At 42.3% G+C, this 12,622-nt stretch overlaps 1 protein-coding gene across 1 annotated transcript in view; it reads right to left on the reverse strand.

The window, feature by feature from the left end:
- Nucleotides 1-12,352, reverse strand: part of tfap2a (transcription factor AP-2 alpha) — a gene marked incomplete at both ends in the record, with an annotated part of 12,728 nt that extends 376 nt beyond the window's left edge. The window contains 8 exon segments of the mRNA XM_080752007.1: nucleotides 1,264-1,405; nucleotides 3,982-4,100; nucleotides 4,965-4,978; nucleotides 4,980-5,191; nucleotides 7,448-7,499; nucleotides 8,809-9,222; nucleotides 10,033-10,059; nucleotides 12,302-12,352. Of these exon segments, the coding sequence (XP_080608133.1) occupies nucleotides 1,264-1,405; nucleotides 3,982-4,100; nucleotides 4,965-4,978; nucleotides 4,980-5,191; nucleotides 7,448-7,499; nucleotides 8,809-9,222; nucleotides 10,033-10,059; nucleotides 12,302-12,352 (1,031 nt within the window).
- Between the last annotated feature and the right edge of the window lie 270 nt (nucleotides 12,353-12,622).

A 12,622-nucleotide genomic window follows, 5' to 3' on the forward strand; every position in this document is an offset into this window, starting at 1 on the left:
GATTTCTGATCAACAATAGAAAAAAGACGACCCGGCCTTCACCCCCGGAACTTATTGGGTCAAACTTATTGGGTCAAACGCCTATCCTCGTTGGTGTAATAATTAACAGCTGTGTGATTCAGACGTCCATCAATATTGAACGGGGGAGTCCATCTTTATAGCAAGGCCTACTTGCATTGCGAGCTTCTGCAATGGAACCCCCATGTTTCAGATAAATATGAATTATGAAAATAAATAAAATAAAAGATTCTAGCAATCTTCATGAGAACCGGGAATTTGGTTTTGGAGCTATAGCCTATATATGTGTCAATGTCGATGAAAAAACATGGAGCAAACTCAAAATGGTTGCATGTTGTTGAAGGCAAGCCTGTTCAAACTAATAATAGTAATAGGCTACACACTGAAGCCTCGGTGGCCTAACACACACGCACGCGCAAACACACACACACACACACACACACACGCACGCACGCACGCACGCACGCACGCACGCACGCGCACACACACACACACACACACACACACACACACACACACACACACACACACACACACACACACACACACACACACACACACACACACACACACACGCACACACACAAATGCAGGCAGCCACGTGTTTTATATCGTGCTTACATAAGAGATACCAACAAATCTCTTCTGAATGAAATGCATATTTAGCAGCGCTGTCAAATGGGCTAACCGTTATGGGAGTGTGTGGGATCTATAGCAAGTGAAGGGTGTTGCACTCAGAGTGGCAAGAGTGATTACAAAAACATATATATATTTCTTCATTATCACAAGAACAAACCTTTCAAAGCTCCAGCCTTCATCAGTGTGTTTGTTTGTCTATAGTTTGTTTATGGACTGGATTAAAAATAAAATGCAAGCCCAGTATTTAATTATAAGTATAGGCCTACATTTCTGACAGTTAGGCCTAAACACATTAAATGTGTTTTATTTGGCGTGTGATAAAGAGAAAATCAAATCCCATTAAACGATATGTCTATCAACAAATTACTTTTCAGAAAAGCTATATTATTGTTATTATTATTATTATGTGTGTGTGTGTGTGTGTGTGTGTGTGTGTGTGTGTGTGTGTGTGTGTGTGTGTGTGTGTGTGTGTGTGTGTGTGTGTGTGTGCGTGCGCACGCGCGTGCACATGCAAGGCTGTCACAAGTAAACACATTCACTCATAGCAGCACACACTGACATAGATCCACTTTGGGTGACACAGTGAAATGTGATAATAGCACTTACTTCGTTGCCAATAGCATGTTTTTTCTTTGGACTTGTTCATTTGGGTCGGAATGCTGACGGTTTACATATTCGGCTACTGCCTTGGATGGAAACTCAGTCTCGCATACGTAACCAAAATCCCTGGCAAGGTGCACTGCTTCGCCTGAGAAAGAAAAAAAAAGAAAGAAAGGGATTGAGTGTGTTGAATGGAATGACTGTGTTTGTGTTCATATATTTCGCGCTCAGAAACTGGTGACATCTAATATAGATCAATTAACACTTCCCCAATTGACACTTAATTAATGTGACAAGACAAACGAGCCTATGTGGTCCAAAGTGGTGCCACTGTGTTTGACCCTTCAGTCAGTCTATAAGCACCTGTTTACCGTCCCAAAACTTCCCAAACCCTTTCAGGTCGAGAACTAAAAGAGATATTGGACCCAAACTAGTGAAAACAGCAGATCTACAAGGTTGTAGATCGACTATTTTCACTATACATATAATTTATTGGATTTTCTTATATTTCTTCGTGAAAATGATTGAATAAAAAAACATTAGTTTTTTTAATTTACGAAAAATGTAGTTTTTTTTTAATGTTTTTTGAAAATGTTTTAAAATTATAATAATTAAAAACAAATGTAGGAGAAAAAAAAAAAAAAAACCTGAGCGACCCATAAAAATGTGTCCGCGACCCACAAATGGGTCCCGACCCACTGTTTGAGAACCAGTGGTTTAAGGCACCTGTTTACCGCCCCGAAAACTCCCAACGATCTGGCTTAATAACAAACAAAAAAATAGCATGGCCTGCAAGTTATGCCCATACAGACGTCATACCGTGAGAACAGTAAAATATGGAGGAAGAGACATGTTTTCATATGTGGATATGAAATATCAGAAGGGGGGCGTCATGCTTAACACCATGACATTGATTACCAATGCCCACACATTACTGACGGTCCATACATCACAACGGCATAGGGAAGTCATTTTAAAAAGGCTAGGGGAGTAAATCCGGGTTTTTTACACACTTCAGCCATGAGAATCACAGGTTCATTCCATCTGAGAATACTCTGAGCTCGCTCTCTCTCTCTCTCTCTCTCTCTCTCTCTCTCTCTCTCTCTCTCTCTCTCTCTCTCTCTCTCTCTCTCTCTCTCTCTCTCTCTCTCTCGCTCTTTCTGTTGATCTGTTCAAGTCTTTGGTTTTAATTTCCTGAAACAGTTGGTTTTTACTGCGGGGCTTCCTGTGCCCATATAAGCCTTCACTCCGGAAGAACGCATGCATGCGCCAATTAGCATCAAAGCTGCAGTCCGGTAAACTGGTTTCCATAATAAATAATAACTGCACTTCAGAAACGACCAGTGTGAGTGTCCCCCAGTGTGAGGACCACTAAATTGACACTTATTAGACCCCCATTTGAAAATATATGACAGGGACCCCCATAAGAGAAATGTTTACAGCACTAGCAGTGATTTCCAGGACGATTCCAGGACCCCCAGTTTGACATGCATTAGGCTACGGACCACCATTTAATGGCATTTCTATCTCTGAGACCCCAATTTATAAAATCAAAATTTAACTCGGAGAGTGTACAAATGGAACCAAATTGTCCATTTGTACACTCTCTGGTGCATGCCCAATACCCATAAGGGTCCATTTGGTTCCTAACTATCATTTAGCTGGGGACCCCCTGGAACTCCCTCAAGGACCCCTGGGGGTCCCCACTTTGAGAACCAATCTGCTAAAACAACCAATCATGTCTTCAGGCCACCTATACCCCTATACAGGCCTCTCACCAACAAGCCCTTATCCTTAGCAATCGTACATTTCTTCAGGCTCATTACAATACAGCACCCAAATTTCAATGAAGCATTCGGTTCTCTCGTCTGCAATAATGATTAACTGGGACCAATGAACCATCACAGGCTTTCACCTTTTAAAACCCACTGCACACAACCAAATACCACTGCACTGAATAATCAGGTTCAACTTTGCAAGCTAAATGGATTTATCCAGTACCAGTGTAGCGAAGAAAGGCATCCTTGCAACCACATTGTAATTGACTAATTTATTCTTTAATAGGCCCGGCAACATATAGCTCCACAATAGGTCAGAGCCATGCCCTTTGTATATGCACAAATACATATTCACTGTCTGAAAACAACGACATATACAAGACTATTAATAGCCGTATTAATGTTGCCATATAACAGGCCTATAATAATAAATAATGTCGAAAACAATATAGGATTAATCAATCAATTAATATCTCACCCATGAGGTGGAAAAAAAAATACAAGCAACGCTCAGTAATTAACTCGATGCCAACCACAAATGCACTGAGCATAAACTAGGCCAACCATGGACCTGCAAGTGTCGTAAAACGGTGCAGCCGATGCTGCAAATCCACAAGAATGATCAGCTCCCATTCTCTCTCCAAACACACACACGCACACACACACACACACACACACACACACACACACACACACACACACACACACACACACACACACACACACACACACACACACACACACACACACACACACACACACACACACACAGCCTATCCTTCATGCATTATTACTTGCGAGGCAAAGTCAGTCCAAATTACACGGATGAGCGCCTATATGCTGATTTCGGGCGGGCGCTCCTGTTAGAGGCACCTGCTATTGCATTTGCCATTGCAGGAGCCGCAAACTCAAGTCGTGATTTTTACAACCATGCACGCGAACTTACCTTCGACTAGTGACGTCAGCAGGGTAACGTTGGCTGCCTTGCGTCGACCTGCAGGTAGATTCAGTCCGATCTTATCCAGTTTCTCCCTTAAGGACCTGCCTCCATTCTTAGACTTGGCCCTGAAATAAAAAAGAAGAGAGATTAAATGAATTCCTGGCGCAGAATGTTCATGCATGAACTTACATATCGAAGCTTTTTGGATGGTTGGCCCATTAGGGACTCGACATGGATACAATAATTCCCGTGCACAAGCGCCTCAACGCGTCACAGCTGGGCGGGGTGTTGAGAAGGAGAGCCGAGATGGAATAATAAGCTAACAGCCCTAGCTATCAATGATAATAGGCCTATTATTATGACACGAATAATGGGTTTGAATTTGTTACTTTTTATTTACTGTAAATCGAGCATGAATAAAAGTATACAAAAGAGCATCCTCGCATGCATCAAACCCATCTTTAACAGCGGGATGAATACTCATGCAGAAATTAATAAATAAACGAAAAGCACTATTACTGGCTGTCTGCAGCACTTCAATAGACTGTTCACCAGAGACCCATGTTTTCATGCGTAATGCCTTCACTGGGCCTACAGAGCTCCGGTTGAAACAGACTAGGCCTACATTAATTTGGGGGCTGGTGCACATCGACATGCACGGAGAGAGAGAGAGAGAGGGGTGGGGGTGGTGAAGGGGGGTTCGGCGAAATTCAGTGCGAGAAGTTAATATGGAATTTAACAGACCTCTCCTGCTTTAAATGCAGGAGCTAGGTGTCATGGTTGGTCGATTTTAATTATTCTTGGTACAGAGAAGAGAGAGAGACAGAGGGGGGGAGAGAGAGAGAGAGAGAGAGAGAGAGAGAGAGAGAGAGAGGGAGAGAGGGAGGGTGGGTGGGTGGGTGGGTAGGGGTAGAGAGGTAGAGAGAGAAAGAGACGGAGAGAGAGAGAGAGAATAGTTTCTTGCTTTATTTCCATCTATCTCGGCTCACCTTCTCAACACCCCCGCCCAGCAGTGAAGCGTTGAGGCACTCGGGCGGCGAGAGGCGTCTCTGTACTTCCGCCACCGTGACCTTGTATTTAGATGTGGAGCTGAGCAGGGATAAGCGGCCCGGCACCGAGCAGAACACCTCGTTTGGGTTTACCACGCCGCCGAAGAGACCGTCCTTATTTAGCTGGATGGCCGAGATGTTGTTGTTCTTGGATAAAGAAACTGGACCTAGCAAGGGAGGGGAGGGAGAGCGAGGAGAGGGGAGAGTTGATGTGTGTGTGTGTGTGTGTGTGTGTGTGTGTGTGTGTGTGTGTGTGTGTGTGTGTGTGTGTGTGTGTGTGTGTGTGTGTGTGTGTGTGTGTGTGTGTGTGTGTGTGTGTGTGCGTGAGAGAGAGAGAGAGAGAGAGAGAGAGAGAGAGAGAGAGAGAGAGAGAGAGAGAGAGAGAGAGAGAGAGAGAGAGAGAGACCGTGCCCAGTGAATTTCATGCAATGCAAAGCCTTAACTAAATGAGAAGGGGGATTTAGGCCCATGCATAGACTAGAGTTCGGCACATGTGTACACTTTCAGAACAGTAATATGAAACATGGATACATAGCCTACGATTGATAATTGGTAGGCTATACCAATTAAAGTAGGCTAATTGCAGCTTTTATTCCACATCAAATGCATAGGCCTATAATAGCCATAATAACAATACGCCATCTTTTTCATAGCTGCCTAAAGCACATCACACAAATCAGGCCCAATAAATACTGCACATTGCCGACAATTTTATAAAATGGAACACTCAATAATGTGTTATGTAGGCTACAGTGTTGAGCAGGAGAGAACGAAAACATTCATGGCGAAGCTTGCAGTCTGTTTTGTAGGGCAGGCTACAAGGCGCTGTAGCATGGATCCAGTGCGAACGCACGCACGCACGCACGCGCACACACACACACACACACACACACACACACACACACACACACACACACACACACACACACACACACACACACACACACACACACACACACACACACACTTTGACATATCCACACTATTGGTTCTCAAAGTGACCAGGGGTCCTCGAGGGAGTTCCAGGGGGTCCCCAGCTAAATTATAGTTTGGTTCCATTTGTACACTCTCTGAGTTAAATTAACATTGATTTTACAACAAAAATGTGGGTCTCAGAGATAGAAATGCCATTAAATGGGGGTTCGTAGCCAAATGCATGTCAAACTATAGGGGTCCTTGAAATTAAAATGGTTGGGAATCACTGCATGGAGCCGTAAAAATCTTCTGTTAAGGGTCGCTGGCATATCTTTTCAAATGGGGGGTCCGCGGGCTAATGAGTGTCAATGTGGGGGTCCTTGACATGAAAAAGTTTGAGAACCACTGATCCACACACTATCGAATAAAACAGCGTCGCCCGTGCAGTTTCACATCGGGGTGCCGGTGCTGTGCACTGGCTGAGCTTCCAGACCGTTTTGTGCAGTAACCGGAGACAAAGAAAGAGGGGGACGATGTGCGGCTTTGGATAGATCACTAGTGACATTAATGGCTCAGGGGAGCCTAATAGAGACAATAGGAGCTAAACGAACTCTTGAGATTACTAATATAAGAAGCCTAATTATCATGTTGATGATGTACGGAAGGAAAAGAAAGAAGAGCATCGTCTCAAACATTTATCTCACGTGCGTCTCTAATTTGACCTGACAAAAAGGCTCGCACATGGCGCGACGACTTGAACCCAGCCGTGGTTGCACGCAAGGCCTCGTTGTAAACCCTAAACAATTAAATTACATTTTCTGACAGCAAATACACATGTATATATTAGTGTGTGTGTGTGTGTGTGTGTGTGTGTGTGTGTGTGTGTGTGTGTGTGTGTGTGTGTGTGTGTGTGTGTGTGTGCGTGCGTGCGTGCGTGCGTGCGTGTGTGTGTGTGTTAAAGCAATACACTATTTTTTGCAAGGCTATTTGAAATATCCTGCATTTTCCCCCCCACACTGTGACTCGTAATAAATGTAGGCTATCATCTTGCACAGTGTAGGCTATATGCTACACAGTTAGCAACTTCCATTTTAGATTTGACCATGCAGGCAGTGTATAATTGCTGCCCATCGGCTTTACACCATTTAAGCGATTATAGTCTTGGTTTCTATCCAATCCCCATCATCAACACAATAGGCCTACACAAAGTCCACAGCTCAGTCTCATCTTTCTGCTACTCGGGAAACGCTGACAGTATTTATTATACCATCATTGGAGAAAGAAAGAAAAAAGTGCAGCCAGTTTGATGCACTTGGAAACCATGTAATGAAAAATAGGCTATACTGCGTACAGGATCAGTCAGGCATTACCGCATTGCATCGAGTTCTCTCGAGCAGAATGGCTGCGCGCGTCCATGTGTGTGTGTATGTGCGCGCGTGTCTGTGTCACGCGCGTGCGTGTGTGCAGCTTGTGGAAACATGCATGATATCTCGGAGGAAATTGCTTACCTTTTTTAATTACAGTCTGGTCCGGGATGTGAATTCCTTGATCCTCCACATGCTGAGATACAAAAAACGCACAAAAAAATATATAAGAATGGGACAATTTTACCAGTTGAAACGCCAGAAAGAAATTAGACATCCAACGAATTAGCAGTGAATGCACGTTCCGATGTCCTAGAGTAGACCTGGCCAACAGCATGGCAGCACAAAACGAGCTATAGCGGCAACAATCACCCAACATGGAGGCGATCTGGGCCTATACCTGTTATTATATTCTTATTATCAAAGATCAGATTTATATAAAAACTAATGGATATACGGCTCTGTTTCGAACTCGCAGCGCGTCGTTGCCAACAGACTTAACTAACGAATCCGTGTCGCCCCATAATCTTGACCTAATTTCCCTCCTCTTTTGGCTTATTATGCTCACAAGTTAACTAAAACTAGTTATCTATATGAGGTAGCAATTATACGGATAATGGCTTATTAAAGGTCTATTTGGGGGATTTGTTGGTGGTTGTTTCTGACGGGGTAGTAAATAAATGGGGGGAAAAAACAGAGCATGTTTTGAATGAGGTTGAGAAATTGAGAATTATTAAATATTTTAGGATTTGACATAAATTCATAATTAATGGGCTATGCATGGTTTTAAAGTAGGCTACGTTGCTCTAATCTGACGTGATCACATATTTTTTCACTTATTTTTCATTTATTAGAAATAAAAAATATATCAGGATATAGCTTAAACGAACATACAGTTGAAATAGAACTAAGAAAGGGGAAATGAATCATATAGGCAAACCTCGTCTAGACAAAACGACATCCAGTTTTCTGGGATAATATAAAACATTTTGGGAATGGTTGCTAGCTTTTCTTTTTTTCCCTTTTCTGTGTAAAAATAAAAACAAAACAAATTATGTCCTTATTGATTATAACTTAAAACTGACTGTCACCCTGACCCTATGGGAGTAAGTCTGCACTGACATCAGTGTAAATACTGTGTAGTTACAGTTTTTATTTGATTTTGTTGTAAATTACATTAATCTTAAAATGATAAATTCGAACCTATAACTTGACGTTACATTTCTATCCATATAGCTATAAACCAAATCTAATATAATAGTTAATAGTAGCTATATAATAATAATAATAATAATAATAACAATAGCCTAATAATAACAATAATAACAACAATAATATAATGCTATTAATATGAATTATAGTCTCCATTTAGGTCCTAAGGGGACTTGGCTATAGGCTAAATATGTGTTTATATCTTCTTCTTTTTTAACGACCAGAAATAAATCGAAATCCTATTTTAAAACAGTAATTCCAAAGTGTGGTAATAGATGAATATAAATATCTACCTGAACGTCTTCTAAAGAGTGAGGTATTCCATGGATAGGGATAGAATCTGACAGTCCCGTATCGAGTCCGTGGCCGGAGGGCAGGAGCACCTCCCGGCGGTACTCCCGACACAGCTGGTGGGGCAGGCCGCGGTGCTGGTGCAGCAGGCTGGACTCCTGGCTCTGCCGCTGGCCGGGCCAGCCCGCGTGCTGCTGCTGCTGCGCGGCGTGCAGCGAGTTGAGGGAGTACGGGTCGTTGACGTGCGAGTACGGGTCCTGAGACTGCGGGTAGATGGGCTGGTAGGGCGGCGGGAAGTACGGCGGCTGGAAGTCCGAGTTGGGCGTGTGGGAGAGCGGCGGCGCCGTGGAGTAGGGACCCTGGCCGCCCAGCTGAGGTAGCCTGGCTGTCCCGTTGCTGGTACCGTCATGACGGTCCTATGATGTTATAGGGAAACGGAGAGAATGGTGGAGAATACTTTTAGAAAGGGAAAGTGATTTTTTTCTTTAAAGAAACGTATAGGAATTAGGAACTTGAGGGACTTCATAGCTAGGGGTCCACAGCTAAAGGAACCAATGGACCCGTATGTAACTCAGAGAGTGTACAAATGGAAGCAAATGGACCCGTCAGGGTCCATTTGCTTCCATTTGTACACTCTCAGAGTTAAATTAACATTGATTTTATAATATAAAACGGGGTCCCAGCATATACATTCCATTAAATGTGGGTCCGTATATAGCTGCACGAAAGAAAGCGTTTTCAGCGCTAAATATATTCCACTCCACTGTAGCTACGCTGTCTAGTGTGTGCATGGGCCGAATCGCTGGCGGGGAATTAGATCAAATATGGACACTGCTCGACTATATCGAATTAAAACATTTATCACTCAAACGGATTACAAACAATAATGACAGCATTGTCGGGTATAGCCTGTTGAGGAGCAATCCGTCCAACACTGACTGACCACAAGCCCCGAAGATCTTTTGAAATGCCGAAACATTATGTCAAAAATGTTCAAAGTCAACAATGAGAGAGTGTATCGAAATTCCAAAGAAAGCCCTATAGACTGAACTGAATAATAATGCATTTCTTCGTCACATTTCCAGGTGAGGGCTTATTGCGTGCAAGATTGGCAAATTCGTAGTCAGTTTAAAAATAAATAAATAAGAACACTCGCCTATATAAGCCAAATCGAAAAATGCATTATAAGGAGCAAAGTCTAATAGCTGTTAAGCCCTGCAACTTACCATCGCGGAAAAACTGTGCACTAACATCATGAATAGACTTTTCGAGCGATTCTATGAAGAATTACAGCTCAAAAAAAGACGTTGTGATGAAAAAAACAACGGGAATAAAAAAAGCAAAAAAAAAAAAAAAAAAGACCCAGCAATGACTCTACTGCAAGATCACGGTGCCCAACGGTCAGATATGCGCCAAGGCGGAACGATAATCCATCAGAATTTGCTTTTATTCCCACTCATTTGAAACTAAAAAAAAAGAAGAGAAAATGCAGATATGCTCGGCTTTGCAGGTTGTAGGGGTTGAAAGTTTTGTTGGTATCCCTTTTTCCCCTCGGTTCTCCTTGGTTCTCTAGTATATATCACAGTGCTGTCGTCCCTTCGCTTGAGCTCATCTTAGCAAAGAAGCAGCTTCTTCTTTATCCTTCGGACTCCTAATAGAAGATATTCATGACTATAAAATATTACGCGAATACTTAATAAGGGAGAGAATGGTCGGAAATCGAGCGTGAAGCGAGGAAGGCGACTCGGAGGCAGAGTGTGCACTAAATGACGTCCATTGAAAGGAGAATCAGTAGCCTATATCTAATCAGCGAGAGAGAGAGAGAGAGAGAGAGAGAGAGAGAGAGAGAGAGAGAGGGGAGAGAGAGAGAGAAAGAGGGAGTGAGCAAGTGAGTGAGAGAGGAGGGGTTGTAGTGTGGAGAGACAAAAAAAGAGGGACATTCTCTCTCTCCGCGTCTGACGAATCAGAGCGAGGGGGGGAACATTTTAAAAAGGTGAAAAGTGAAAGAAAGACAGAATGAAGGGGGAGAGAGAGATGGGGGGGGAGAGAGAAAAAGAAAGAGAGAGAGCGAGAGGAAGGAGCGCTATATTTGGATGGAAGAAACAATGTGCAGCACCTCCGAATTGTGTGAAAATCCAGCAAACGCTGATGATGAGGAGGGCATCATAATTTCCTCAACGGACACATTTTGACTGCTGTCTGCTCGCACTGTCCCTTTGTTTTTACCACGAGATTCCGACGGCTCGCCTTCCTCCATGCATGGCCTTTCTGTCTGTACGTCTCTCTCTACTATATCGGCCGAATTAATCCACAGTTAGCTCCGGGGAAAAAAAGAAAAGAAAAAAATCCAGACGAATACGAATTTCTAACTATCACGCGGAGATATATATTTTTTTAAAGCGAAAAAAAAAAAAAAAAATCTGAACAATAATTCAAAAGTTCGAATCGCAGGGATACCCGTATCTGCTTGCATGCGCTCAACAGAAATCCTCCACTCCCATTTTTCACCGTAGATTATTCACACCACACGCGAGCATAAAAAAAAATAAAAAATCTTCCAAAAGAAACTTCACGTTATGAAACAACAAACGGGGTTCGGCTCCACTTCTATGCTATAGCAGCATTTATAACACAATCACGCAGTCAGACGTGGACAGAGAAAAAGCCTGGTCCTAGAGCCGTGCCGTGCCGTGCATGTCGTGCCCAGCCTTTCTCTCTCCAGACACGGGTGAAAAAACACGTCGGACTGGCTTCACCACTCCTAAACAACGTCCCTGATATCATTACTGCCAAACTTCTGTGTCTATGCCATAACAATAAGCACTAGTACACACGCATAGCCCTACTGTAGGCCTACACACACTATACACAATTCAAGTTCAAATTGTATAGACATTTAAAAAAATAGAATAAAGTAAATTAAAAAGAATGAAAAATAGCCACACTTTTAAAATCGTCAAATAAAACAAAAACAAGCACTACATCTCCATGTTATGCTATATCTTTGTATTTTAGGCTACTCTTTGTATTTTAGTACATTTAATCTAAAACATGCTCACAGTTATTTCGTAGGCTATATAGGTTAAATGTTATTTCCATAAAATATTTTCCTCCTCAAGGAAAAAATAACAAATACAATTCAAATAGCTGATTGTATTCACACAACTAATATATTAATTTAAATCTATGTATAAACAATTAGAAATAACATATTTGGATTCTGAATAAAATATATAGGCTAATAACACAAATGTTGCATACATGGCCTAAAATATTACACATAATCACATTAAAATAGCCCATGTGAAATAACAGGCATGCAGCTATATTCATCCTCAAATTTAATTAAATGTGTTCACTAAACAAACTGTCAAAGTAATGATAGCTCTTGATTTAAAAAAAATATCCCATATAAAATATCCCTAAAAAATATTTAAGAAGGGAAAAAAGAAGAAGAAATTAAATTAAATTAAATTAAATTAAAATGACCCTTACCTCACACTCCTCATATTTAATGTTATCAGTTAATTTCCAAAGCATTTTCATGGGTTGTTGGACGGTTGGATATTGAGTATCGTTCACTCTGGGTGAATTGTGTCTCCCCGCTCAGAAAACTATTTTTATTGAAGCTGTGTGTGTGTGTATGTGTGAGTGTGTGCGTGTGTGTGCAGTAGGGTCTGATTCAGTCTGTCTCGCGCTCAGAGGTCTCCCTCTAATGGTGGAAGTGAAAGGCTGGCGCTCCACAGTAATAACACCGGCACAGGGCCTCATTAGCATATCAACAGCCGTTTGATTCCCCCATCTGCTCTCGCACAA

The sequence above is a fragment of the Nannobrachium achirus genome (assembly GCF_963921795.1).
Source record: "Nannobrachium achirus genome assembly, chromosome: 21".
Classification (NCBI taxonomy): Eukaryota; Metazoa; Chordata; class Actinopteri; order Myctophiformes; family Myctophidae; genus Nannobrachium; species Nannobrachium achirus.